Source organism: Sylvia atricapilla, chromosome 1, assembly GCF_009819655.1.
Source record: "Sylvia atricapilla isolate bSylAtr1 chromosome 1, bSylAtr1.pri, whole genome shotgun sequence".
NCBI classification, from domain to species: Eukaryota; Metazoa; Chordata; class Aves; order Passeriformes; family Sylviidae; genus Sylvia; species Sylvia atricapilla.
In genome coordinates, this window is record NC_089140.1 from 69,741,763 (window position 1) to 69,768,054 (window position 26,292).

Below are 26,292 nucleotides of genomic sequence, written 5' to 3' on the forward strand. Positions count from 1 at the left end.
AACTAATTCAGAAAAACAAACAAACAAAAAAGTAACTATTGATTGTTTTTCCCCAGAGAATGAGGTTGTCACATATTTCAGCGAAAGACCAGGCGGCCCCAGGCCCGGAGCGCCGGGCGCTGCTCTGAGCACGCCGCCGAGGGGCAGGGAAGCGCGGCGCTGGGGCGGGAGCGGGCCCGGGCGGACTACAGCTCCCGAAGGGCTGCGGGCGGCGCCGCTTCCTGCGCCGGCCGCGGGAGCCCATGGAGCCGACGGAGGGCGCCGAGGAGGAGCGGCTGGTGCGGTGCCCCGTGTGCCTGCGGGAGCTGCCGGGCGCCGACATCAACCCGCACCTGGACCGCTGCTTGCAGGCCGGAGGAGCCGAGGCCGAGCCGCCCGGCAAGCGGCCCCGCCTCGCCGCCGCGCCGGGCAGCCAGGCCGAGGGGCAGCCGGAGGAGGCCCGGCCGGCCGCCGGCTCCCCCGCCTTCTCCCTGCTGCACAAGGGCCGCGGCGGCGGGCAGGGCCCGGCAGCCGGCGGCGGGAGGAGCGGCGCGGGGCGGGACGAGGCCGCCGTGCCGCCGGGCCATGGATCCGCGGCCGCGCTGTGCGGGAACAGCCTGGCGCAGAAGCTGGAGGGGAGGCCGCTGGCCGAGCGGCTGCGGCCGGACACGCTGGGGGACTACGTGGGGCAGGAGCGGGTGCTGGGGGCGCAGACCCTGCTGCGGGCCCTGCTGGAGTCCCACGAGATCCCCTCGCTCATCCTCTGGGGGCCGCCGGGCTGCGGGAAGGTGAGTGCGGGCGGCCGGCGCCCAGCCCCGCTCGCAGCCTGCGGCGGCGGGCCGGCGCTGCTGCCCGTGCCTCTTGGGGCCGGGGGACCTGGAACCTGCCGGCTTCGGACTCGCTCTTCTCTTCACCCCTCTGTCTTCTTGCTTTCTTTTGTACTTTCCTGATTTTGGGTGATGTTTTTTTAGTTTTCCCCTAAAATTACAAAAGACACAGCCTGCCTCGTGAATCAAATACAATCGGTCCACCCGCATCAGCCCCACTCCGTGCAATTTGCTCTTGGCTTACACAAGGCCTGTCTTGCTTTCAGATAATTCAGACTTTGTAACTCCAAAGTCCATACCTAAAAGAGAAGCCGTGGTTTAGTTAATGGCTGAGGAGCTGAAAAACAGCAACAACACAGAATCTCTAAATACATCTAGGAAACAGGGTGATATACCAAGAGATTAATACAGCACCGTTTGCAACTACTAGGTTTGCCTCGGCCTACAAAATCTTGCCCCTGAGAGAAGGCAGCACTGGTGTGGAAAGGCAGGTAGCCTTATGGCTAGACATTCATCCACCTTCAAACACTTTTAGGCTGGTGGGTCTTTGCGGGATGTGACCACTGCATCTTCTTGTTCTGCCTCCTTTAGCTTACCAGGAGCCATCATGAATCCCAAAAGAACCTCTAGCACAGCAGTGAAGGGGTTCAGAGTTAATAGGGAAGGACCAAAGGAATGCCTTAGGTGTGGTCAAGCACTCTTTAAGATCTCATCTTAATTTTGTCCTGTTACTCCATGTATTTCAGATTTGTGGCGTAGCAGGGCAAACAAAATACAGTTTTCTCTGTCACTCTAATTTGTTCACAGCATTGAGTTTCACACATTTTATATGTATAACTTGGAGAGAGTATATTTCAGAAATCTGGATTAGGGAAAGTAAGGAATACTTAGCAGAGAAGTTAAAGACAGCAGCAGCTTGCTCTTGTCAGCATACTTAATTGAAAATAAAAAAGACTTGCTATGTGTGGTGTGAGAAGAATAATGCCTGTCAATCACAGTAAATAAGGAGCAGGTGTTAGAATTAGATGAATACCATTAGCAATGATGCAGCAGGTTATTTAGGCTATATAACGTACACATCAAAAGAACTAACTAGTGAATTTCAATAATTGCCACTTCCTTTAAAATAACATATTAATAGTAGAAAGCAAGAGTTCAGAGTAGGTGGGGTAAGGAATGGCTATTTCTGAAAGAAATGTGTTTCTAAAAATTGATTAAAGGGGAGGTGGATTGACTTGAAGATGGTCAGAGAGAGAACTGGAATTTAGCTCTTAAATAAATAGGAATTCAAATTCTTCTTGCTGAATGAGTAACACATTCAGGGGCTTGCTTCTATTTTTTTGTGTGTGTGTGGCTTGGTTTGGTTTGATTTTTTTGTTTGAGTGGGGTTTGTTGGTTTGGTTGGTTTGTTTGTGTAGTTTTTTTTTTTGTTGTTGTTGTCTCCTTTCTTTTGTTTCTTCTTATCTCTGTCAACAGCATGTGCTTGCTCTTTCTTGAAGCCCTCTCTGCTCAGGAAGAGGCGCTGGGCAAGTACAGTGGCAACAAAGCAAAGGCTACAGTAGTGTCTCTGCAAACTGGCACTGGCTTCAGTGGCCTTTGGGTTGTGATCCGACGAATGCACCTGGTTTTCACCATGGAAGTGCTTTTTCATGGGCTTGTGACAGCTCAGGAACAGTTGTGTTCCAGGTCTTTAGGAATCTTCTGTGGTACTGAAAGTATCTTTGAGTAACATGTGGTCTGTTTTATGCCTCTAATATCACAGTTTTCACTCTCCTGTCATATGACCCATCCTCTTCACCCATGTGCTTTACCCAGAATTGTATTTACTAAGCTTGCTTTTTACAGAGTTTAAATTCTGTTGCTGCTCAGTTGCCTGACTCGCATAATTTCTGTGCCTTTTGACCCATCAAAGAACAGTCACACAACTTACCTGTTACATTTTTACTCCCCAAGCACTTATACTATTGAGTTGCTTGTCTACTTTCTAGGTTATTCCTTCTCAGCAAAGAGTCTGTGTGCTTTCAGCTGGCTCCTGATGAAACATCCTTTATTGGCCGAACCAGAAATTCCGTCTGCAGAAAGTTGGATTTTGCCCTTCACCCATGTTCCTCAATATTTCTAGGATGGTGCTAGAGTATAGTTTTAGCTCAGACCTTCTTCCCCATAAATCAAATTGTCTGAGTTAAATACCTGAAAGTTCTTTTCTTGGATATGTCCTTATAAAATTCCTCTCCTAACAGATTTAACATGCAAGTAAAGTTGTTGGCCTAAAAACGCAAAAGGAGATCTGTTCTTGCCTGCCTATCCTGCTAACTTACTATTTGATTTGTATGTATATAATGTGTCTAAGAAAATATTTCATGAGAAAGCAACATAGTGCTTGAAAACTTGAAAGATCCTGTGGAGGAGAAGTAAGTATTCTGCCTCAGGACCTGGTTGGACTGATCAGCAAAAACTTCTTCCATTAAGTACAGTCCTTTTCAGCAGGGTCAATACTAAGAAATAACTGTGTGTTATGTAGTTTCATATGTAACAAGGCCATATGCTAAGCTCTGCCCATCAAAGAGCTAAAATAGCAGCATAATTAGATATGTTGGTCTAAATTCAGAAGTGCTGTGTAAGATGGTCATACGTTTCCTAAACCTCTTCAGGCTCTTGCTACCCATGGAATCTGGTTATTGCAGCCCATCTATGCCTTCTTCCATTTCTACAGCCAAATGCCATGCTAACTGATACTTTTGAAAAGGGTAGAGCAGGACTAATTAAAAAATCCAACAAAACTGAACATGGAATAAATCATCAGGGCCAAATTTCAAATCAATTTATGTATTATTTTTCCTTTATGCAAAACAGTAGTTCAACAGGCTTCTAAGCAAGAAGAAAATAATCTTGCCTGTTAAAATGCTGTAAATGCAATATTTTATATTGTAGGTTAAGAGTATTTTTGGGGAATTCTTATTATGAGAAAAGCTAGGTACTGGAGTAAAAATATGTGTGCTGTGTAACTTCTCTGCCCAAGTGAATTTTGTCTTCAGCTGCACGTGAATATTCAAGGAAACACCCTCAAAACTGAAAAGACAAAATTTGGGTATTTCCGTTGTGATCACCTTTTCTCTTGCGTTTCCATCTGTACTGAGTCCTCTCACTTTAAGGGAACATGATCTTTGTACCTTGAATCTGTCACCCTAATTTCTTAGGAAGCCAAGGGCTCTGGGTGAAAAGACTGACTTTTTGTTTGCACTTTTGTCACTCTGAAGTGTTGAACATGAGGCTGTTTTCTTCCGTTAAGAAGCTGATCAGACTCAGGCCAGAAGAAATGCTGCCTCAAAGAGATGCTGTGGTTATTAACTTAGGAACAGTTAGCTTGTTCATCCTGACTATGCAAATTTTTAAAGGCCTGTATGAATCTGAGTGTAATGTGAGTAAGCTGTACTCTGATTTATGGCACCTTAATACAGGGATTTAGATTTTTGCATGTCTGCCATTAGGGCACCAATTTTAGTAAAGAGTTAGCGGGGGGACACAGCGTAACTTGAGCACCGAATAATTTTGCTGCCACAGATGAAGTTTAAGCCTTATAAACTTGAACATTCTGTATTTAAATACAGTAAACATTCCCTCTTATATCTGCTACTTAACAAGAAAAAAATAGGTAGCAAGCGGCATGAACCCACTCCTTATAGAAGATAAGACAAAAAGCATTCATATGTGATTTCCTAAGGTTCACATCTTCACTCTAGTAATAAGATAAAATATGCAATGTTGGTATGAATACAGAACATTAAAAAACCCAGTAAGTGGTCTTTGAAGTTTCTGTCTTTTATTTTCTCTGACATTATATTTTATTTCTAAACTCCCTTGTATTTCTTTTCTTTGTTTGCGTTCAGTAAATGACACATTGAAACATAGACAGCAAGTCCAACACCTGTTTTGGTGCCCACATATTTATCATCCCTTCCCTCCAGTGCTTCCTATTTTGCTAATTCAAGTGGTTACCTAACTGGCTGTTTGATGGCTTGAATGTATTTTGTCTTCTCTTATTCATACAGCTTGGGGCCTGATTTGAACAGTTTGAAGTAATGAGTTCTTTTGATTGATTAGCATGAAATTTTAAACTGAAAATGCGTCATGTCTTTTACAGTAGTGTAAGCCGAAAGTCCAGGACAGCTCTGAAAAATGGGTTTGTCTTTGCAGTTGCCTGGGAGCAGTGTTGTAATGCAGTGTGCTTGGTTTTGGTTATGCCTATCCAAATCAGGAATAACTTGGGCTAGCTCTCTAGGAAGAGAACGCTGGATGAGAAAATACAGTTGTATCCATAGAACAGTTGGAATGTGAGTACACAAATCAGGATACAGCAAATGGAGATACAGCTCAATTGCAATAAACATTATGCAATGACCTTGCATCTGTGTATGCTTGGTTGGGCTTGGATTCTGGAAGTGCTGTAAAGCACATGCTGTGTCTCTTGTTCAGTGACACTTACTCCTCCAGTAGTATCTCAGTGGGCTATTTGGGGTTTGAGGAACCAAACAAGATGGGTAAGAATAGCATCTGCCCTTATATAAATGCCAACTGCTGCTACTTTGATTGTGTTTATCTGTATAGACAGTGTCCCCAGGCCATGTTCACCTGCTGTGCTGCCAATTTCCTTTAGACACGGCCTGGCTTATCTCCTGTGACGCAGTGTGGTACAGAGAACATCCACAGAGCTACGTCCCAGAGAACTGCTGCCCTATGTGGCATCCAGGGATGCTGGTGGTGTCTCCCTCGAGGCAGTGAAACAGAGCATGGCCTTTCCTGATTGCTTGGCAATCACAGTATGGCCCTGCTGCCAACAAAGGGAAGGTTGAGGGCGAGGAAGGGCCATTGATGGCAACAGCATCTAAACAAAGATTTGGAAACCTTGGCTGGAATAAAGGAAGAGCAAAAAATAGCCAGAAAATCATGGTCGAACAGCAGCAAAGAAAATCAGGTTGCTAGATCAGCAGTCAGATAACATAGCTTAGACCCTACAAGTCTGTGGGTGTAACTACACCTGTTACGTTTTGTACTAGGCATATCAGTCTTTTGCCATGCCACAAATGTAATTTACACTGTGGTTTGCTCTGGAGCAAACCAGCAGTGTCACTTGTTGGGGAAGCCTGCATGCCAACTAGATTATCCCTGCTCAGGAATAATCCATGCTGCACTGCACTTGTGCCAGTCTGTGCCAGATCTGCTTTGGTCACCTAAACATGGCGTGGCAGAGCCTACAGCCTTCCAGGCTTTCTGGGAGAACTGCTTATTTTGGAAGGACCTTAGGGTTTCACTGTATTCTTGATATGATCTAACCCTGTGTGCTGATTCCTTCCCAGTTTTTTTCCAATTCCACTTTCTGAAGTGAGCTAGGCAGTACCACTCATCCCTGTGAGGAGCTTTGGTAAGCTAATGTGATGAGCATAGTTTAGGCCTGATAGGCCTGGTACAGGGCTGCAAAAATTGAAAAGACCACCTTACTTCTAAACAGGTAATGTAGTCATCGAACATCAGTATCAATAACACTGGCTTAACTTGTACGAGCTTTTTTTACTGTTTTCTTCCAGCCATGGATGTGATGTAGCATTGACTAGTGGCATTGCAGAGAGGAGAGAAATAGTTCATACTTAAAGATTGTTGCCCAGTCAAAGAAACTTCTGGGTGTACAGAAAATTTCTGTCTCCTAGTACAAACATACAGCTTACCAAACAGCAAATCTGATTGACTTTTCTGCTCTTACAGTGGGAGGTGTGTAGAGCCAAGCATGGTTTGCTTTTGTTTCATCCATAACTTGTATCAAAGCCTGGAAGAACAGGTAGCATAGTTGCTGGGAGTGAGTTTGGGGGTTTTTTGGTGGGGTTTGTTTGTTTGTTTGTTTGTTGGTTTGTTTGGTTGCTGGTTGTTTGTAAATCTGAGATGGTTTCAGCCTCTGGGAAAGGATATTCGGATTTGGGCTGACAGAAAGCAATAGGTACAGGATGGTGAAAGAGAGTTTCAGTAGTTAAATGATTGTTTTGTGTGTAATAGGTCTGGAAATAAATTACTAAGGGCTAACATTAAGGGTTACTCATTGGTGAATAATGGTTCAGAAGTTTCTTGCTGAATATGTTTCTGTTTCAGAACAGCTTTTTATGATGTCACTGCATTAGCTTGTCTAAACAGGTAGGTCAGTAAGTTCTGACAGCATCCAGCATAAAAGTTGAGATAATAGGTATGAGTTTAGTTGACATCAAAGTAGTAAAGAACTAAGAATAGTTTCTGGAAGCGGCAAATATATTATACTATGAGGTTTGTAAGCTATATTTTTTAGTGAAGTTAGCAAAAGGTTAGTTTGCAGGATCACTGGATCACTCCTATTCTTAAATTATGGGAAACAATATTACTGCTCCTACAGATAAGAAAAAAATATGAGCTAAATAAGAAACACCTGTATAATAAAAGCACATTACCAACTACCAACTAGGATTTCCTTTTTGTGCCTGTTATGTAGGTTCTGATTCAGGGGTACTCCCTCATAGTAAATTGCAACATCAGTGTCACTATTCTAAAAGATTTATTTTCCAGTATAAGAATGAAACTTGAGAATTTATTTTAGATGATGAAAGATAATCAGCATGTTTTCTTCTGCCTTATTCCATGTCAAATGTCTAATTTTCTTCTTGTCCCTTAAATCCATTGCCCCTGAGGGAAACTAGGAGTCTAACATATGACTTACAGTTGTTCTGTGCTAGTGTCTTCATACTTAAACTACTTTGCTTACATGGATTCTCCACTAGGTTATGTGTTCCTTCAGGTTGTAACCTAACATAGCATAGAGGGTAGTAACATAGAGGGTAGCTTGTTACTGACTCTCGCTTGACATAGTGGGACAAAAAGCAGCATAAAAAACCTGAACTCGTGGAAAGTAACTCTTCTGGAGGACCAGGGAAAGTTTTACATCTGTGTGATAGGCAGTTTGACTTGCTGAATGATTGATTGTGCAGAACAGAAGGAAGAGATTGTGAACATGCCTGTCCTTGTCAAGGATTGCATTTGAAAGGCAATGTATGTTATTCTTATTGCAACCTTTGGTGACCCACAAGTTGGCAGAGAGGGAGAGGTATCTGCTGGCTGAGATCTGCGCAGCAAATTTCAAGTAGACTTTTGGTCTAACAGTAACTTTCAAACAAATATCTTTCATTTTTTTCCCTAAATTAGAGTTAGAAATATGGACTCCTGCGTGTGTGTTTAAAACAAAGTCCTTATTGCTTGTTTGTAAATAACAAAGCTCTCTGAGCGACAGGCAGGGTACAGTGTGAGCTAATGGAGCGACAAGAAGAGTAAGTGCTTTTTCTTTTCCTTTGTCCTCTCACCACTGCCACTTTTAGAAAAGGAAGAGGTACATTTTTCCTTTTTCCTCCTCAAATTTGATGTGTTACGTGTTTTTGTGCTTTCTGAGATTATTAAGGCATGGGTATGTCCTTGGAAGTTACATTCTGAATCAAAGCCCTTTTGTAAGGAATCTTACAATGAATTTTAATGTGTTAAAACTGTGAGTTTTAATTTGGTAGCTCAGTTTCAAAGATAGTTTTCTTTTGGTTTTGGTGGGGCGGGAGTGGAATCTGCATATTTCTTTATTTTCTCAGATCTTCCTAATATCTGTAGGCTTTGCTGCAAACACTTTCCAAGTGTCTTTCCAGTCTTGTCCTCTGCAATGATATAATTTGGGGATGGGCTGGTGGATTTAGCTCCAGGAAGCAAGGGAGCATCTGACATGGGATGCAAGTCTTGTATCAGGACCTGAAATTACACACTTCTGAAGGCAGTCAGGAAGCCCTTCCTAAAACTAAAGCAGGAATAAACAACAATAAATCCTCCTTCTAACCCTCCTGTTTTTTGGGGTGTTTTGCCCATGTTTTGGCCTGGTTGCAGTTTCAGGGACAAGGTAGCCATTAAAGGGACAGAGCAAGGTACTGCAACACTGTTGGTAGCCCAGTGGTAGGTGCTTGTTTCTGCAGCTTCCCTGTAAGAGGATCAGGTTGACACCACCTGCTGCTTTAACCTCAGCACTTGGAACATCTGAGGTGGTTTTGTTGGCACCTGTCTCACTCCTCATCTGTTGAGACTCTCCTTGTCTTTGGTCTCCTTTGGATCCTTTTCTAACAGAATAGTGAGCTTGATGGAAGATTCATCTGCTTTCTCTAGCAGTACTTTCAAATAGAGTTGCACTCTCTTTAGGGCATACACCTGTGTTTACTAAGATTTGTGAAAGAAAGTCTCAAAATCATGTCTGAGATATGTTCAGGTGTAGTCAGTCTGCCCAGGAGGTTGGTGGAGGTTGCTTCTGTGCTTTGGTAGGCTGAGTGAAATGATCTATAAATAAAATTGGATTTGAAGAGGTTGAAGGACAGAAAAACAACATAGCTCCTTACTAAAAACAGACACTTTGTTCAGTCAGTTGCCTTTTTCTTCCCTGGGACAGCATTTGATTAGTGTTGACTTTAGATTTAAGAGTTACATTTTCTTAAGTACACATGTCATTTTTTAATACTAATGTTCTCATGCTTTCATAGAAACATCTGTCTGATTAATTTCATTTTTATGAGTATTTGAATTATAAAAGAGTTTAGTTAATAACATTGTAGTTTTTTATTTCTCACATGCAGTTGCACTGTAAACTCTTAGGCAGGTGTCTTGGGGTAGTCCAGCTCTTTATCCATTAACATGTTCCACAAAATAACTGCACAGAGAATTGCAGTCAGCCTGTCTTCTGTAACAGAAATGTATTTGGCAGAGAGTTCTTCTTCCGTGACAAAGGAGACAGCTGTCAGTGCTGTCCTTTTCAGTGCTGAGGCTCACTGGCTCTGGTACGTAAAAGTGCAGGCATTAGAAATGCAGCACAGGAATTGGCAGCTACCTCTAGCAGGAAGTTTTAAAGTCTTCTGTGCCTTAGAATTACATGAGCTAAAATGCCTTAACTCTGTAAACTGTCAACACTGTCCCTATGTCCAAAATATATAGCTTTGTTCTTTACATATTTCCTTTAAATTGGTACTTTTTGTGTATGAAATTTTTTTTACAAAGCCTTTTTCCTGTTGCTGTTTCAGACTACACTGGCACACATCATAGCCAACAGCAGCAAAAAGAATGGCATGAGGTTTGTGACACTGTCAGCCACAAGTGCCAAGACAAATGATGTTCGAGATGTCATCAGCCAAGCCCAGAATGAAAAAAGACTCTTCAAGAGAAAAACTATCCTCTTTATTGATGAGATCCATCGTTTCAATAAATCTCAGCAGGTATTGTACTACACTGCTTTTTTAGGAGAGCCTTTGTCAGCACTTCTGTAAAATCTCCCACTTTGCCTTCAGGTGGTACCTTCCTTTGGACTTTTGATTTCAGTGTTAATACTTTTAGTAGATGACTTTGGGAGAAACATAAAAATTAAATTCCTTAGCTAACTTCCAACCAACATTTAATTACTCTGATTCAAATATTTAAATAAAAGGCTGAGTTATAGTTGACGTATGTGCCATCTTTATATGCTATTTTTATGGAATTTTATTTCTGCAAAGTCATGTTAGTAGTGTTTGCTGCACACATCTTCATCTCAGCCTCCATCTGGAGGGTAGCATTCTGTATTAGCTTTACAAAGGTCTGGAATGTGAATGTGCCAAAGGTGAGTATTTTAATGTTGTCCTCTCTTCTGTGTGAGAAGAAGTAAGTCATGGCATGGCACTTCAGGATAACACTGCAGCCATCACTTGAGGCTTTTTTTCCTTTTTCCTTTTCTAGGTATAAGGGGTTTTTTTTTTTCAGTTGTGCCATGGCAAGCTTGAATTCTGTACGACAGATTGCAGTTTTTAAATTGAACTATTCTGTAACCTTCCTGTAGTTTTCTGACTACAGAATTAGGTCGGTAATTGTAGCCCTAAAGGTTGATTCAAAGCGTATTTAGGAGTAGCCTCACTATTCTTTATACTCGATAAGGCAATTTTATGATTTCTTGTGTTGCCATGCAATAAACCAAAGTCACACAAAACCAAAATTTGCAGATTTCTTTACCCTGTTTCTTTTCAGCTGGTAGGGCCATTCTCAGTGCAGTCATTTAGTATTAAGATGTTGGTGCATGAAATTAAATCATTTCCATATCTGTGCATATGAACTGCCTTGTCAGCTTGGTTATTGTCAGCTTGGTCATATCAACAGGGAACCCAGAGTCTCGCAAGATGCAAAAAAATGTAGCCTACTCACATGGGATGTTTCAGGTTGTCATTGATCGAGATCAGCTTTTTCTGCTTCCCTCCCATGCTCAGGACACTTTCCTTCCTCACGTCGAGTGTGGGACGGTGACCCTGATAGGAGCGACCACAGAAAACCCTTCCTTCCAAGTCAACGCCGCTCTCCTGAGCCGGTGCCGGGTGATTGTCCTGGAGAAGCTCTCGGTTGAAGCGATGGAGGCGATTCTGATGAGGGCTGTCAGGTCCTTAGGGCTCCAGGTTTTGGGCCAGGGCGACCAGCACGGCACCCCTGCGACTGGCAGCAGCAGCAAGAGCTTGGAGTGAGTATTTTATGGGCTGCAGGGTGTTAACGTGCACAGCCCGAGGAGCTGACTGCCTGCCAGGGAGAGAATGAAGCAGTTGGGGGGTGGGAAGAGAAACCCTAGCCACTTCTGATAGTAAAGAAAAGAAGTGGCAGCATATGGCAGGGGCGGGGGTGACAGGAGAGAGAGAATTCAAAGCATTGGCTCTCTCCATCCAAAACATAATCTCACTGTCTGGATTAGGAGAGAATTTTATACTTGGATCCGTAACTCCTGACTCACCCTCTCAGGATATTTAAATCTGTTCTGCTGCTGAGGATTTGCTGTGGAAGCCTGTAAATGGGTATTTGTCATGTCCTGATGTGTGCTACTTCTTGCTACTGATTGCAAAAGCATCATATTACTTTTAAGTGCTGGATGGGGTATCCCCTCTTAATTTGGAAGTGCCTGCCAAAAGTCTGGTTTTTTCCCAGAATATTTTTTTAATAAGGTCAGGGAGGGGGCTGCTGCATCTGCTCTTTAGTTGCAGGCTAAGTTCTATGCTGTGTTTTAGGATATCCTGTCATGAGAGGAGGCTGTTGCTGTGAGGCATTAATAGATTGTTTTAAGAGAGATGTTTTTCTCTGCTCCTTGATGTCCAGACAGATAAATTCATATTAAGCACTTGAGAAAGTTTTGGAGAAAACAACATCCAGATTTGTCTACAAGAGATGTTATCTGCTTTCTGGAACAGGAGGCTGGCAAATAAGAGTAATGTGTGGTACTGTGGTACTCACATGCAAACTATTACACTTCCTTTGTGTTGTTTCTTGGCTGCACTCCTACTAATTTACAGTGCACTGACATGGTGGTGATTGACAGACTGTATGAAATAAATGAGAGGGAATCCACTTGAATTTTATCACAGAATGTAAGCACAAAGAATTGCCAACCTGAATGCTGAGGTCAGGACAGGTAAGGAAAATTATTCCTTTTTTATTTTTAAGTTACCCTGCCTCATAGTTTACTCATTGGTAGCTTTTCTGTGTTGCGATAATGTGAATTTTAGAAGAGAAGGCAGTACTGCATGTCAGCATTAATGTAACAGCACAGCTGTGGTTGTGGCTACACCCTGACTGAGGTTCAGAGACTTTCCTTCTGTACAGGATTAAAGTACAAGGCATAGTTTCAGCTGCAGTTGTTTGGGTTTGGGTTTCGCTGGACTCTCAGTGTCTGTAACCTTCCGATAGCTGTGGATGATTTAAACAGCACGGTGCTTCATCAAACTGAAAGAAGTCTGGCAAGCAGACTGTTGGACTAACACAGTTTCAGAAATCTCTCCTTGGGGAGAGAGGGCCACACTCCAAAGGCAGTCATGGAAGCCAAGCATTTAAAAATAAAATCGTGGTTTTTGAATTGAGGAGGGTTTGTTGCAGTTGTGTCAGATCTTTGTTATCTTTTATGGTGTGATCTGTGCCACAGTTCCTACATTCTGTTCCTGATAATTTCAGATTTTTATAAGCCATCCTGTCTCCCTTACTGTGGTTCTGGTTTGGATTCCTCATTGATTCCTGCTTCTTGCTTCAGTGTCCATACTGTTTCTGCTTCTTCATTTCTTCTCCACTGCTCTGCAGGAGCAGCTGTCTCAGCATTTTGCCCCCTTACCGCTCTGGAACAGGACTGTCACTAGAGGCAGGCAGGTAACTGTTCATGCTGTCCTGAAGAATAAATTGAAATCACCAATTACAATTGATTTGGTTATTAACGGTGCTCACCTTTATTCCAGAGTGAGAAAAGGAGCTGTAAGGCAGCACGTCCCCCAGATAGTAGCATGTACCCACTTTGAAAATGCTGCCAGAGATCTAGCAAGAAGGCACAAGAGATGTGTACGTTGAATTTTGGATTTCATTTCCCATGTGAGTCTTCTTTTCCAAGCCACAGCAGTGTAATATGAAGTACTGCATGTGCTGCTTGGCCTCAGTTAATCGGATGGTTTAGTATCACATCACTTGTCTGACCGGATGGCTTACCTAAAAGAGACTTTGAAGGAGAGGATGATTCTTTTTGGTCTCTCCTATTACCTTGAGGACTAAGGTGAGGGTGAATCTTCCTTAGTCTTTACAGGCATCTTCTGTGCTCAGCAAGAATGCAGCCATCCCTGAGAGATTTAATGGATTTCATCATCTGTACTCCACTGGGAAAGTGTGCTCTATTCAAATCTGCTTCCTTAGATTTTCTTTGGGGATTCTCCCTATCTTGCTTCCAGCATTGCTGGAAGTTTCTGATAAGGTTAGATCACCTGGATTCTCTTTCATTCCACTGTGGCCTGTTCTTGCTGTAAAGCTGGAGCAACTAGCAGTGGGTGTTACTTCTTGGATATCTTTCTATTTATTGTGTCATCATGGCAAGGTTCTTTGACAGTTTCTATGTTAATTACTGGATTTCTTTAGGATAATATGTGGTTTTTGTTGTATTTTCATCAGCATTACTGCCATCAAACTGTGCCTCTAAAGTCTTCAGTAAATCCAACTGAAAGATGAAGAAACGCGAAAGGAAGAAACATACTCATGATGAAGAAAAGTAAGAAGTCAATGTTAAAGACAGTTTTTATTGCAGCAACTGCTTGTGCTTTCTGCAGTTTTTGCTGTGTCAGTAATAGCACAAGCTCTTCCAGGTGTGCACTGATACATTACACTTGTACTGTGTCAGTGGTGGAAGAAACCAAATTCTTCTCTTGGCTTTTTATTTGTGTCGTTCAAGTGCTGCCCTCAGAATGATGTCTCTAAGTAAAGTCAGAAAGTAAACTGGATGCTTGATTAATGTCTTTGAAGCTAGATAGCACAGAAGGCACACAGCTGAGGGAAATGGAAGGAACCCCAGTTTCCTTTTGGCAAGCCCAGACATCATGCAGTTGAGCTTGTTACTGGCTGTATTACAAGTTCTGGCATGTTTTGAGTTCACTGCTTCGTAAATCACAACACCAAAGGTGGAATTCCTTTGGATCTTCGGTGTTCAATACCTTCTCGAAAATTATTCCTTAATTGGAATATGCATTCAATTTCCTTGCAGGAAATGAGTTGCTGAGGTGAGAGGCAGCACTGGCAGCAATGCTGTGACAGGCAACACTGGCAGACAATGTAAGGCAGTGAGCAGTGCATATCACACTGCAGTAGTTCAGTTGAAGAACTGTGTTTTCCTGTAAAAGTGTTGCAATCTGCCAAGGAGTGAATATAGCATGAATAATTGCACTGAGAAAGTAAGAAAGTACTGATTTATATGGGAAAGATGCAGTGGGTGCTTTACCTCATGTTTTGCTCAGTAATTTTTTTTAATCTTTGATCATAAGGTTCTCCTTGCTTGGGCTTCCTTATATTTACTCCTTGACATTATTTATGTTGTTGTGTCATTGGCCCAGATGCCACGGTGCTGTGCGGGCTTAATGGGTAAGTTCATCATACATTTCATGTTGGTTATTGGCACAAACTTGTCTCGAGCGTATGGTGATAAAGAGGAACTAGAAGAAGGATTTATTATCCTGTAGTGGTAGTTTTCCATTCCTTGAGCTAGTATATCACCTTCAGCTCAGTGAGTGATCGATCCCAGCACGTCCCTTTTGGCTTGTTTATGTTTTTGTCTCCTAGTATCATTGGTTACAAGGTACCAACATTGACCATTGGCATCCAGTGGGTGTTCGGTGTTAATTTTGGAAGTTGAATAAAATATGGGATTGCCCATCTGCAGGAGTAGCAGGAGCTTGGAAAGAAGTCAGAAAGCATGGGAGTTATTCTGCCCAGTGGTTCTCATGGGTACAGAAGTTGGGTAAAGTGGATTTTGAAATCAGACTCCTCCTAGTGAAGTTAAACCATCAGAAAATGGAATTTAAGATCTTAATTGCTCAGAAAAAAAAATATCATTTTGAAATACTGAGTGTGTAGAGAGCTGAGATTATGCAACAGGGAAGTATTATTTCCAGTGTGATTCTCATCAATGTGCTGTGCAAACAGCTTGTGTGTGGAGGTTTTCTCCATTTATTCGCATTCTTTATCACATCCTTCATGTCATGCTATTGTAGGCATGGACTGGATCAGCCAATAGATAATGCATTATTTGGATTGGAATTCCCATTACCCATATGTTACAACTGAAATTTCACCATGGAAATGGACAAGGCCATTGCTTGTAACCAGATTTTTTCATACTTTCTTGTGAATATTTGTTTCATTTTCTGTAGTATAAATGCTTATATTGAGTCATCAGGGCAGTTAGAGTCCTGTAGTGAAACGAGAGACAGGAATACAACTCAGCTTTAGCTCAACAGATAAATGGCAGAAGTGCTCTGAGGCCTCAACATTTTTTGGGAAGGACTGTGCTTAGCTTCTTCCAAGGTAGTACATGCCTTTTAGTGCTCTCAGTGCTTCCCCTCCACTTGCACTCACTGCCTGCAGTTGTGGTATCAGTGTGAGGAGGCCTCAAGCACAGGGTGTGCTTCTCTGCAAGCAGCAGGCAAAGACCTTAGTCCTTGAGGGTGAAACCTTCTCTCAGGTATGCCCTGCTGGTGCATGAGAAGTGTTTGCTCAGCATGTCTTATATTTGAGATCATTTCTGTTGAAGGAGGTATTAGCAGTAGGATGTCTGTGTGTAGTGGCATGCTGTTTTTTTAAAAAGAGCTATCACTTTGCTTTTTTGCTGGCTTTTTTAATTGCTTATGGAAGATCGGGTGCCCATCTGTAGTGCTGAGGGGTAAATGTTGCTTCTTGATTTTCAAGGAATTGGATGCTTGAGTTAATTGACTGAATAAGTCCCTGTGCGGTTGTATGGTTCTGCTTCCTCATTCAAAGACAGTGTTTGAAACGCCCTGGCAAAAGTGCCACTGTATGTGGTGTTATTTTTTTTTCTAGATTCTGCAAATTCGTGAGAAATAAGGAGATGGAAAAAGGTCATGACAAGATGCATGACCAGGGCGTGATTCCTACTGTCTACTCTCTGCAGTATTGGTTTTGCTCCTAGAAGACATTTGTCAGCTTTCATTTGCAGTGGTTGATTAAGATTGCAGCTCTACTGGTTTTTCCTTTTTATGTGTGGCCATGGGAGGACTCAAATATTAACCGCTAAAGTTTTTCCAGAACCTACAGTCTTTTTCTTTTGTGTGACAAGTGCAAAGTGGATTTGCAAGGAGGAGGAGAGGGCAAGTAATGAAAAATCAGTGGACATGTCTGTCTGGGAACCCTGACACTGCCTTTTTGTACACCACTGGTAGTAATAGTAACACATCTTTTGGTAAATGAAGTGCAAGGCTGTTGTGAATCCTTAATTATTTGACACACAAGAGCTTCATAAGAAATGGCCTCTCACACCAAGCTCTCTGTGTTAATCCTTACTGATACCTGTCACTCTTGATTTACAGTGCAGCTACTAGAAGTGGCTCAGTTAGGGCCATTAATGCCATGGTTTTACTCTATTAGCTGCTGCCTCCAAATCAGATCAGTTACACCCTCTGGCTGGCAACACCTTAGATGTTATCTTGTCTACATAACTGAGGTTTGAGGGTTAAATCTTTAACAGGGTGCCTGTGAAACAGGCAGAGGTGAACTGGCTTGGATGTGCCCCAACAGTGAGGACTGCAGCCCATTAGGTGAAAACCTAGAGACAAAAGTTGAGGACTTTGTTGTTCACACAGATTTTTCATGGACTCACTAGATCTCAGGAGATCCTGCTGCTACATCTCTCGGGTCTTCCCATCTTCATAGAATCACTGAATATTCTGAGCTGGAAGGGACCCACAGGGATCATGAAATCCAACTCTTTAAGTGAATGGCCCATACAGGGATTGAACCCTTGATGTTATCACCACGATTTTAACACCGTGCTCCAATCAACTGAGCTCATCTCAGTGACTTGTTAATTTAGATTGTGATTTCACTGGAATTTGGCCTTTGCATGTGTTTGTTTAGTTCTGGCACACTTAGAGCAGTAGATGGCAAGAAGAGTGATGGACATGTATTGGGATGCAGTTTCTTTCTAGTAATGTTATTTTTTTCTACCCCAGTGACAATGTCGTAATACCAGAAAAAGTAGGATGAATGTTTTACATTGTAAACAGTATTTCCAGTTGTTGTTTTTTAAAGAACAACTGATAGCACTTCTTGCTGTTGCTAGTAGTTAGTTTAAAATGTTATGCTAATTACTTTATAACTCGCAATATTCTCTCACCTGCGTTTGGATAGCTTCCTACCTTTGCACTGTTCTTCCACCAAGGAATTTGAAGTGTTAGCAGTGAAATCCGGATGGAGTAAAACCTTGTAAAGTTCAACTGGCAGTGTCAGAGTTGGGCTGTGGCAAAAACCGGATCCTAGTTTTTGTTGAATTTAATGAGGTGAGGAAAAGTAAAGGGGTTAAACAGGTGAGAGTTCCTGCTCTACATTTTTTATGTGCAATTGTATTTAGCAGGTATTGGAGCCAGGAGGAAGAGGGTTGGCCCTTGGCTCTGCTGGATGAGTTAAGACAAATCTGAAACTCAGCTGTGTATCAAGAAACTTTGTAAGGAAATGTCATCTCCAGCACAACAGGCAGGGAGAGGAGTGTGATGGGGGCTGAGGGTGTGTGGTTATTCTGTTGCAGATGCCCAGTGTACATAGAGGAGAAAGCTCTGAACACCCTTGCCTATCTCTGCGATGGAGATGCCAGGACTGGGCTGAATGGGCTCCAGCTGGCAGTTCAGGCCAGATTAGCAGCAGGAAGGACCACTCCTTTGAACACTACCAAAGGTGGTGCTGCACACGGCATTCTGGTGACAGAGGAGCATGTAAAGGAGGGGCTCCAGCGATCTCACATCCTGTATGACCGAGCAGGTGAGTAACTGATGCATTTCTGAGATGCAGTGTTCTCAAGATGTGATAGCCTCTCTAATTTCTCTTCTCCCTTTTTCCTACCAGTTACTCTACTGAAACAATGTTTGTACTGAAGTTTGTCTGAAAAGTTACTTTTCCTCCACAGTGTAGTTCAGCTGGAAATTCCTTCTCAATCAGGAAGTGTAGATTAGCTGTAAGACCTATTTGCTGTCCTGAAAACAGTTGCATGGTGAAATTGTTGGTTATTTAAGGTTATACTGTCTTCTATGAGGGTTTCAGTGGAAAGAGGCAGAAGAATTTCATAAGGACGTTTTTCTTGAAGGGTTAGGTATCTTCTCTTGCACTTCTACTCCTTTGAAAATCTTGGAAGTGCTCACATTCACAGCAATATGTTATGTCAAAACCTGAGCAGTTTGCTTTATTTTTAGAGTTGCTTTTTAAGGTAATGAATTCTGTAGCTTGCTTAGGGCAGGCCACATAAATCTCATTGCACTTAATGCTTCCTAGTGTGATAACTACTCTTGCTAAATTTGTGACTTGGCAATCTTAGGCATAACAGTAGTTGGCCACTAAACCATTTTATGTTAGAGGGTTAAAAATCAGTGAGTATCAGGGATTAGGTGAATCCCTTTAAATACATACTCTAGTTCTTAAGCAACACTTGGATGACAGTGCAGAATAGTACGAAATGATTATGCCAAGCAGTATTTGGAGAACTGATTTATTTTCTTTGGGTTTTTTGGGTTTTGGTTTTTGGTTTTTTTTAGCCACTGTTTCTGATATGCTGCATTAACTGCCACTGTTTAAAACTTGTGATGAGAGATTTCCTGGGGTTGGTTGTAGCGTATGTCCGCCTGCAGCCTTCTTGCTACAAAGCAGTGATGATGACTCACTGTCAGGAAAAGGGCAGCTGGGCAGATACTGATCTAATGGCAGCTGAGAAGTCAAGGGTAGGCAGGGGGAGGGAGAAGAAAGTTTTATGGGGTCTGTGGCAGGAAGAGGTCATGATTAGAGGGAAGCGGAAAATCTGACCAGTTCACTGGTGCGAGTCTCTTACACCGTGTAGGTCCCTTGTGTGTTTGCTGTCGCCTTGTGGCCACTGTCACACAGAACTCTCAGCTGTGACCATTGCTCCCAGCTCTCCTACACCTTCTTTCTCTGGTAGAGATAGCACAGTGTGCCTCTTCCTGAGGCTTGCATCTGATCTAGGTAGCATGTGCCAGGCCCTTCTCTGCTGCAGAAATCTTCCTTGTCATTTATTGTGGGGCTTTTTGGCCAGAGATTTTCAGGGTGGTGTGAGCAGTTACAATTTTGTTTTTCTGGATTGTGTAGGTGCCAAGAAGTCTGACACAGATATTGTCACAATAGCAGGTTGCCGAAGTACATGCCTTTACAGAATTTCTCTCTTCTCTGGAGTAGTCTGTGTTGACCACTGCCTGTTGACTGCAGGTTGACCACTTTTGTCCATAGCAGAGATAGCTGTTTGTCCTTTTAAATACAAAGGACTTCCAGATAGCAGCTACTGCATAAACAAATACTAATTTTTTTGTAGCGTGTTTTAGCTAACGCATTTTGAATCACAGCCATGGTGGTGGGATCTACAATCCTCTAAAATAAAATGCTTCAACCTTTTAAAGTGGAGGGTCTAATGATAGCAGCAACATACATACAAGTATTGGATGTTCATGTAGAAAGCACCAAATAATTGATTAGTGTTCAGAGTTGTGTAAATATGGACTTTTTATTTTACATTATTTTTGTTACTTTGCGAAACTTGCCAAATGCATGTAGTTTAGCATTCTCTTACATATTTTCATCAAGTAATCTAAGAAAGAAATTCATAATGCAGTTGTTAGACTGTTGTTCTGATCTATGTGCAGACATGTAAAGAAAACCTCTTTGTGCAGATAGTTTATGAATTTTAGCTGGAAGGACAAAGAAACAAGTTTAATCAAATTTTACTGCCAGCAGCCACCTGAAGCCCTTGCAGCGTGAGAAGAAACAAAAAACTATTAGTCATATTTTAGCTTTTAATTGTAGTTGTTAAAATTTTGATAATTTTAGAAAATGATGTAGCAACCAAACTCATTAAAGTTTACTTGCAGATGGGCAAGATCTTTTAAATAGAGTTGTATTGTTGCCCCTTCTATTTACATATTGTATCACTCCACTAACAGTTACTTAATAAGATAAATGTTAGTAATTTCACTGTCTGTGTGGTAACAGCAGTTATGGTAAAGACTGGGAATGTGTTGAGCTGAATTTAAGTCATTTTGCAGTCTGGAACACAGTTTTCCCTTTCCTTTCTCTGGAGGAGAAAAGAGAAGGGTTTGCTCTCTGGGCAGAGCTCAGGGCCACGTGGACAGGGATAAGTTGTTTTTCCATACTGTGCACATCATTTCTGGAGTAGGGGAGTGGTTTATTTGGAGTTGAATTCCCAGCTGGTTTTAAACTATCATACTCACACCATAATGTTTTTTTCCATCTCAGTTTTGTTCTGCTAGATCAGAACAAGAAGTCTTTTTGTCCATGCTCTAGATTTACTTCCAAGGCTTTCTTCTGTCCTTTATGTATGAGTAGTTGATGTTTACTTTTGGCTAAGAGAAAAAATAATGTGAGGTGGGACTGTGACTTGACTTTTTGCCCACTATTTTGTGACCAGGGAATGTTTAAGAATGCCAAATATTAATTATGGTCAGTGAAAGAGACCTTTTACCTATCTTCTGGCAATATGACTTTAGATAAATCAGCATCTTAACCTGGCCTGAGAACTCCTGATGAACACATAAATTAATCAACAAGATTTATGCATCTGTATGTGTCAGACACTAGAAAACCCTTTCTTCCACAAAGCCTCTTCTGCAGTACCTTGTTTCAGGAAGATATTTGCCTTTGTGGCAACTGCATAGAGAAAATGTATTTTGATTCCAAAAACTCTTCATAGTTTTGATTTCAAGAGGCATCTGGGATACAGCAAAGATAGATAATCTGGTGTGTGTCTGTCTCTCAGCTGAATTGATATGGCCCAAACCTGTATGTTAGCTAATCAGCATGACAAGGCTAATAAATAAGAGTCTACTAAAAGTTCTAATTTTTGGTATCTCAGGCTATCTATAAACTGTATTTTTAGAGAGAGATGTAAGGCCTCTCTCCAATGCACATCACTCTATTTTGTCTTTAATTGATAATGCAATTCTGATGTATAAGTATTGTCATTGTAGCTCTGTTGTCAACACTAATTTTGTAAGGAAGGAAATAAAGAGAAAACTAATTCCCTTCTCAGCCTGAAGTCTGAAGTTCCCTGCAGGTATATATATCTCAGCCAAACCTATCCACTGGATTTCTTCTGCCTCTCCACTGCTATCCCCATGTATGACACTTTACAGTAGCCCAAACAGCTTTAGCCTCCAGCAGAAAAATCTGGCTGAGTGCAACCTCTGGAGGTATTTAAAGGCCATCTTCCTTACTTTGGAGAGACCAAGAGACGCCTCTTGCAGGAGGATGATGCGAGTTCAGCTGCTTGGGTTTGTTGCTCCTGACTCAAGTGTTAGGATGGAGCAGGGCCATGCTGTTTGTGTTGGCTCGAGTGAGGGCTGCATACCAGGGCTCTTTGTGTGGAGTCCTAGCAAAAATAGCTGTCTGACTGCCTGTGCTTGCCAGCAGCCTGTTCAGTTCTCCACAGATTCACACTCCAGTAGGAGCAGAGTGCAGGGGGATGGACCTGAGAGTTGGAGGTCTTGCTGGCTATGAAAGGAGCAGCTGCAGCAGCATGGTGATTTTGGTTCTCAGACTCACTGAGGCAGCAGCCCTTTTGATTTTTCAGGGCCTACAAGTGACTGCTGTGTTCTGATGTGGCCCTCAGGCTGTAAATCCTTTTAGCCTCAGGAAGAAGAGGAATATTAACAGATGGCTGTGCATGCAGCCAGTTGCCTTTAAATTACAAACTTAGCTGTGAGCCAAGGAATGCCAGGCACTTGAAAAAATAAAAAAGGCAGATAACACGGAAAGTTAAACAATACTGCAGAAAAATTCTCTTACAAGTTTGATTAAAAGACATGCATAAGAATCAAAACCAGTTGCACAGAGAAAAATTGTTAGGAGGAAGGGTCTCATTCAGTGCTTGTAATAATGACTCCCTATTTTTAAGTGTAGCCCTAGGAGATCTGTGGAATAGTCCTTGGAGTCCAAATCTAATGATTTATTCAACTTTAATATTAAAAAAAAGTTCCTTGTAATTCTCTCAGTCTTCGCACTTTTTACTCAGCACTAGTGCAGGTTTCAACAGTTGAACTCAGCATTTCTTAGGGGTTTGCCAGGGTTGTACACTGCAGTTCTGGGTTTTTTTCCCAAATTGTCTGATGTTCCATCATTGTATATCTGTGGCATTTCCTTTTTTCTCACCCCTGTACTGCACATCAAACTCATGTTTTACTGTGCCCTTTTATTTTCAAGTTTTAGATAATGTGAAATGTCTTTTTTCTAAAATATCACTACTGTATAGCACTGGATTTCTCTGAGTCTTGTGTCGTCTTCTCAGAGCTCTCTGTGTATCCAAAAGCAATGGTCAGTTGTTTGTATGTGCTTGTACTTTACTCTTTGAAATTATAACCTATTTATGTAGTTTTCTTCATAACTGCTTAAAATATCTGGAGTTATTTTTTCTTTTTCTTTTGAAGGGGAAGGCTGTTAGATTACAAAACCCAAATTGTTTGCCTAGCAATGTTAGAAAAAGAAAAAAAAACCAACAAGTTCCTTTTCATCAGTAGTTGGTCTGGTTTTGCTTATGTAGTTAGAGAATGATTCACATGGGAAACCATGAAGGCACTGAAAACATTAACGAATGCTGTAAGCACGTATCTGTAAAAAGAACTTGAAAAAGCAACTTATGCATACTGATGTGATCCAGTAAAATACATTCTGTTCCCTTAAATGGATTTCACTTGATTTTCTCCTAACAGCTTTGTGTATTTCTTCTCCCCCATCCTGAACAGGAGAAGAACATTACAACTGCATCTCTGCCCTGCACAAGTCTATGAGGGGCTCGGATGAAAACGCCTCCCTTTACTGGCTCGCGCGAATGCTTGAGGGCGGTGAGGATCCTCTCTATGTGGCAAGGAGGCTGGTGAGGTTTGCAAGTGAAGATATAGGTCAGTATTTGCAGTGTTTCACATTGGAATGTCACCTTGAATGAAGATCTGCCAGGCTTCTCTGGTTTTAAAAGTGGGCTTTTGAGAATAGAAACAAACCCAAAAGAGTTACAAATAGGTACAAAATACTGAAATGCACAGGCAGAGACCTGCATGAGGTGTCACTGTGATGATTACCTGTTTCAGGAATGACAAATGTTTTTCAGGTCAGGTTTAGTGTGTATTGATGTATTCTTTTAAACCCTGCTGGTTGTAGGTCACCAGTTAACTTGTGCCACAGAGAGTATGTATTTCAAGGATGTTGGATTTTCTAATGTCTCTGGCATGTGAATGCCTACTCTGACCTGCAAACCTCAGGTTTGATAGCTGCCTCCCTAGCTGTAAGGCATCTTTATTTACTTACACTAGGTAGCAGATCCAGCAAGACTTTTAACACATACATAATGGGTGAAGAGTTAGGAGATCTGGGGAAGCTATTTCTGTGTAGCTTCATACAATATTTACCCATTTCTTTATCAGTTTCAAAAAATAGGAGAATCATTTGTCGTCAGCTGCTGCTCAGGCTGCCACTGTGTGGCAGCAGTCTATAAACCCTACCCACAGCTTAGACCTTACTTTTTTTCTGGGGAAAGAGGAAAGCTTCCTGGATGGAGGGAGTGTATCTTTTGTATGGTGTGGTATTGTACCAGGAATTCCAATATCTGAGAAAGCAGCTCTGAAATGTGCATGGATACTTTACAGGAAGGGAAAAAACAGCATTAAAAAAAGAGAAGATATATAGTAAAGTAAATTGACTTTAGCCTGCTTTTATCTGATCCTTTTCTGTAGGACTGGCAGATCCTCTGGCTTTAACACAAGCAGTTGCTGCTTATCAAGGCTGTCACTTCATTGGAATGCCAGAATGTGAGGTAAAGGCTTTATTAATTAACGGATTTGAAAGTTCTGCAGTCTGTAAAAGCTATCTCTAACTATAAAAAGAAGAGCAGGTTGCAAGGACAGGGCAGACTTAGTAAGGTTCATTCTGCGCCTCCTTTCTTTGACAAGAGAACCTTATAGCTCTCAAAATAGATGCTGTAGTTTAAAATAAAAGTCACTGTGTATTGTTGAAATGTAATACGTGAACATGTATCATTTTTCTCTGCCTGTTTGTTTTTCTATTATAGATAAAGTAGCTATTATTTTCTAGTAGTGAAAACCATGAAGCTATGGTATTGTTAAATAGTAGTATTCGTATTACAGTAGCAGGCAGAGGTCAGTTTAAAAACACAGTCCCTGCCATGCTGTACAAACAACCTGAATAGCAGACCTTTTCCCAAAGAGCTTAAAATGAGTCATTGAACATTTTCCCTCTGCTTGTTTGCAGGTGATTCTAGCCCAGTGTGTAGTATACTTTGCCAGAGCCCCAAAGTCTATAGAGGTGTACAAGGCATATGGCAACGTCAAGGAATGCCTGAGGATGCACACGGGACCACTGCCCCCTGTTCCTCTGCACCTGAGAAATGCCCCCACAAGGCTCATGAAGAACTTGGGCTACGGAAAAGGCTACAAATACAACCCCATGTACAAGGAACCTGTGGAGCAGGACTATCTACCGGAAGAGTTGAAAGGAATAGACTTCTTCAAGAAACGAGAAACGTGACTGCTGTGCTCGGAATGGGTTTTGATTTTATGATTCGTACATTTCTACTGGGATAAAAATTCCCCTTACAGGGTCAGCCACCTTGTTACCGTGCTTGAAAGGATTAAGCCACCAAGCCTTCCAGATACATTTTTATCCTCCTGCTTTTATTGCTGTTGTTCAGAAGATATCTCATAAAGAATTGCAGCTAGGCAGTTTGGAAATGCAAAAATAGGCCTTATCCATATAGTGCTGTCACTGGTTTAAATGAAACAAAGGACAAACGAGACTTTCTTGCTCTTGCTGCGTGACAAGAAATATCATGTGCTGCTTTTTAAAATCAGTGTCTATTTCATATTTTGAGAATATTATTTTCCAGAAAAATAGTCAAATGTACCCCCTCTGCTAAAATGCTGTAAAAAATATAATTACAGAGTAATTTTTGCTCATATATGTTTCAGAGACCAATTTTGTACAACAGTTATTAAAACCAATAAAGCTGTTACAAATAGTGTCTGTGCATTTGTTTAAATACTCCTATGACAGCAGCGTGCTTTGGAAAGTTTGATATCCCTTACATTTTATTATCCCTACTTTCCAGAGCAAGTTTCATTCATTTTGGAAGTAGAATAGTCATGAAAATGGCTCGGAGTGGTACTGAGCTCTTTGCGCCTCTCTGCAGCTGTGACGTGACCCAGGCACCTGCAGGTCAGCTTTCTGGAACACACCACTTGCAGGTGGGTGTTGACAGCAGAGGTAGTTGGTGCTGTGTGATCGAAGGATCAGAGGGATTGCCACAGCTGCACATCTGGACTTCATTCAGAGCAGCATTCACAAACCAGGAGGTCTGTGGGCTGAGAATGCAGAGCCAAGTCCAGAAGCCAACTTTATTCTGCTTATTGCTCTTCATTCTCAAGACGGATTGCTGACCCTTGATCAAAACTTTTGCATATACAGCCTCCAAAACTTTGTGATTTGTACTAGATATTCATTTTGTTGTGAGACTCCCTTCATACAAAGTTCTGCATGATGTAGGGCTCAAGCCAAAGATCATGGTGGAACTGTTTCAGGAATAGAACCTTTTGCATCATTGTGTACTGCAACAGGGTTTGAGTCATATTCTTTCAACATTTCTATCTCCTACTTCAAATAAGTCATTTTTGAATGCTTTGAGCAAGCAAAGTATTTCAACAAGCTTCATTTAGCTACACATGCATGCTTTTCTTTTTAATATAGTAGACTTATTTGTTGTTCAGTTGGAACTTTCTTGTTGCCTGAATTAAGGGGGTAATTAATTCGATGAGTGTTTTTATCCTGATGCTCCTCTGAAATGCCTTTGGAGGAATAAAGCAGGGTG

The 26,292-nt window shown here is 41.8% G+C and overlaps 1 protein-coding gene across 1 annotated transcript; it reads left to right on the forward strand.

Moving 5' to 3' along the window:
* The first annotated feature begins 242 nt into the window (after nt 1-242).
* Nucleotides 243-25,451, forward strand: WRNIP1 (WRN helicase interacting protein 1). The gene is made up of 7 exons (XM_066325521.1): nt 243-767; nt 9,908-10,099; nt 11,117-11,361; nt 17,941-18,170; nt 23,162-23,317; nt 24,146-24,225; nt 24,681-25,451. The coding sequence occupies exons 1-7, from the start codon at nt 243-245 to the stop codon at nt 24,954-24,956; spliced, it is 1,704 nt and encodes a 567-aa protein (XP_066181618.1). The 3' UTR covers nt 24,957-25,451.
* Nucleotides 25,452-26,292: the final 841 nt, after the last annotated feature.

Excerpts from the sequence above, each read along its gene's own strand:
- WRNIP1 (XM_066325521.1), top strand. The coding sequence starts at position 243 with ATGGAGCCGACGGAGGGCGCCGAGGAGGAGCGGCTGGTGCGGTGCCCC. Across the intron at positions 10,100-11,116 it reads GTTTCAATAAATCTCAGCAG|GACACTTTCCTTCCTCACGT; the intron begins GTATTGTACTAC and ends TCCCATGCTCAG. Across the intron at positions 11,362-17,940 it reads AGCAGCAGCAAGAGCTTGGA|ATGCCCAGTGTACATAGAGG; the intron begins GTGAGTATTTTA and ends ATTCTGTTGCAG.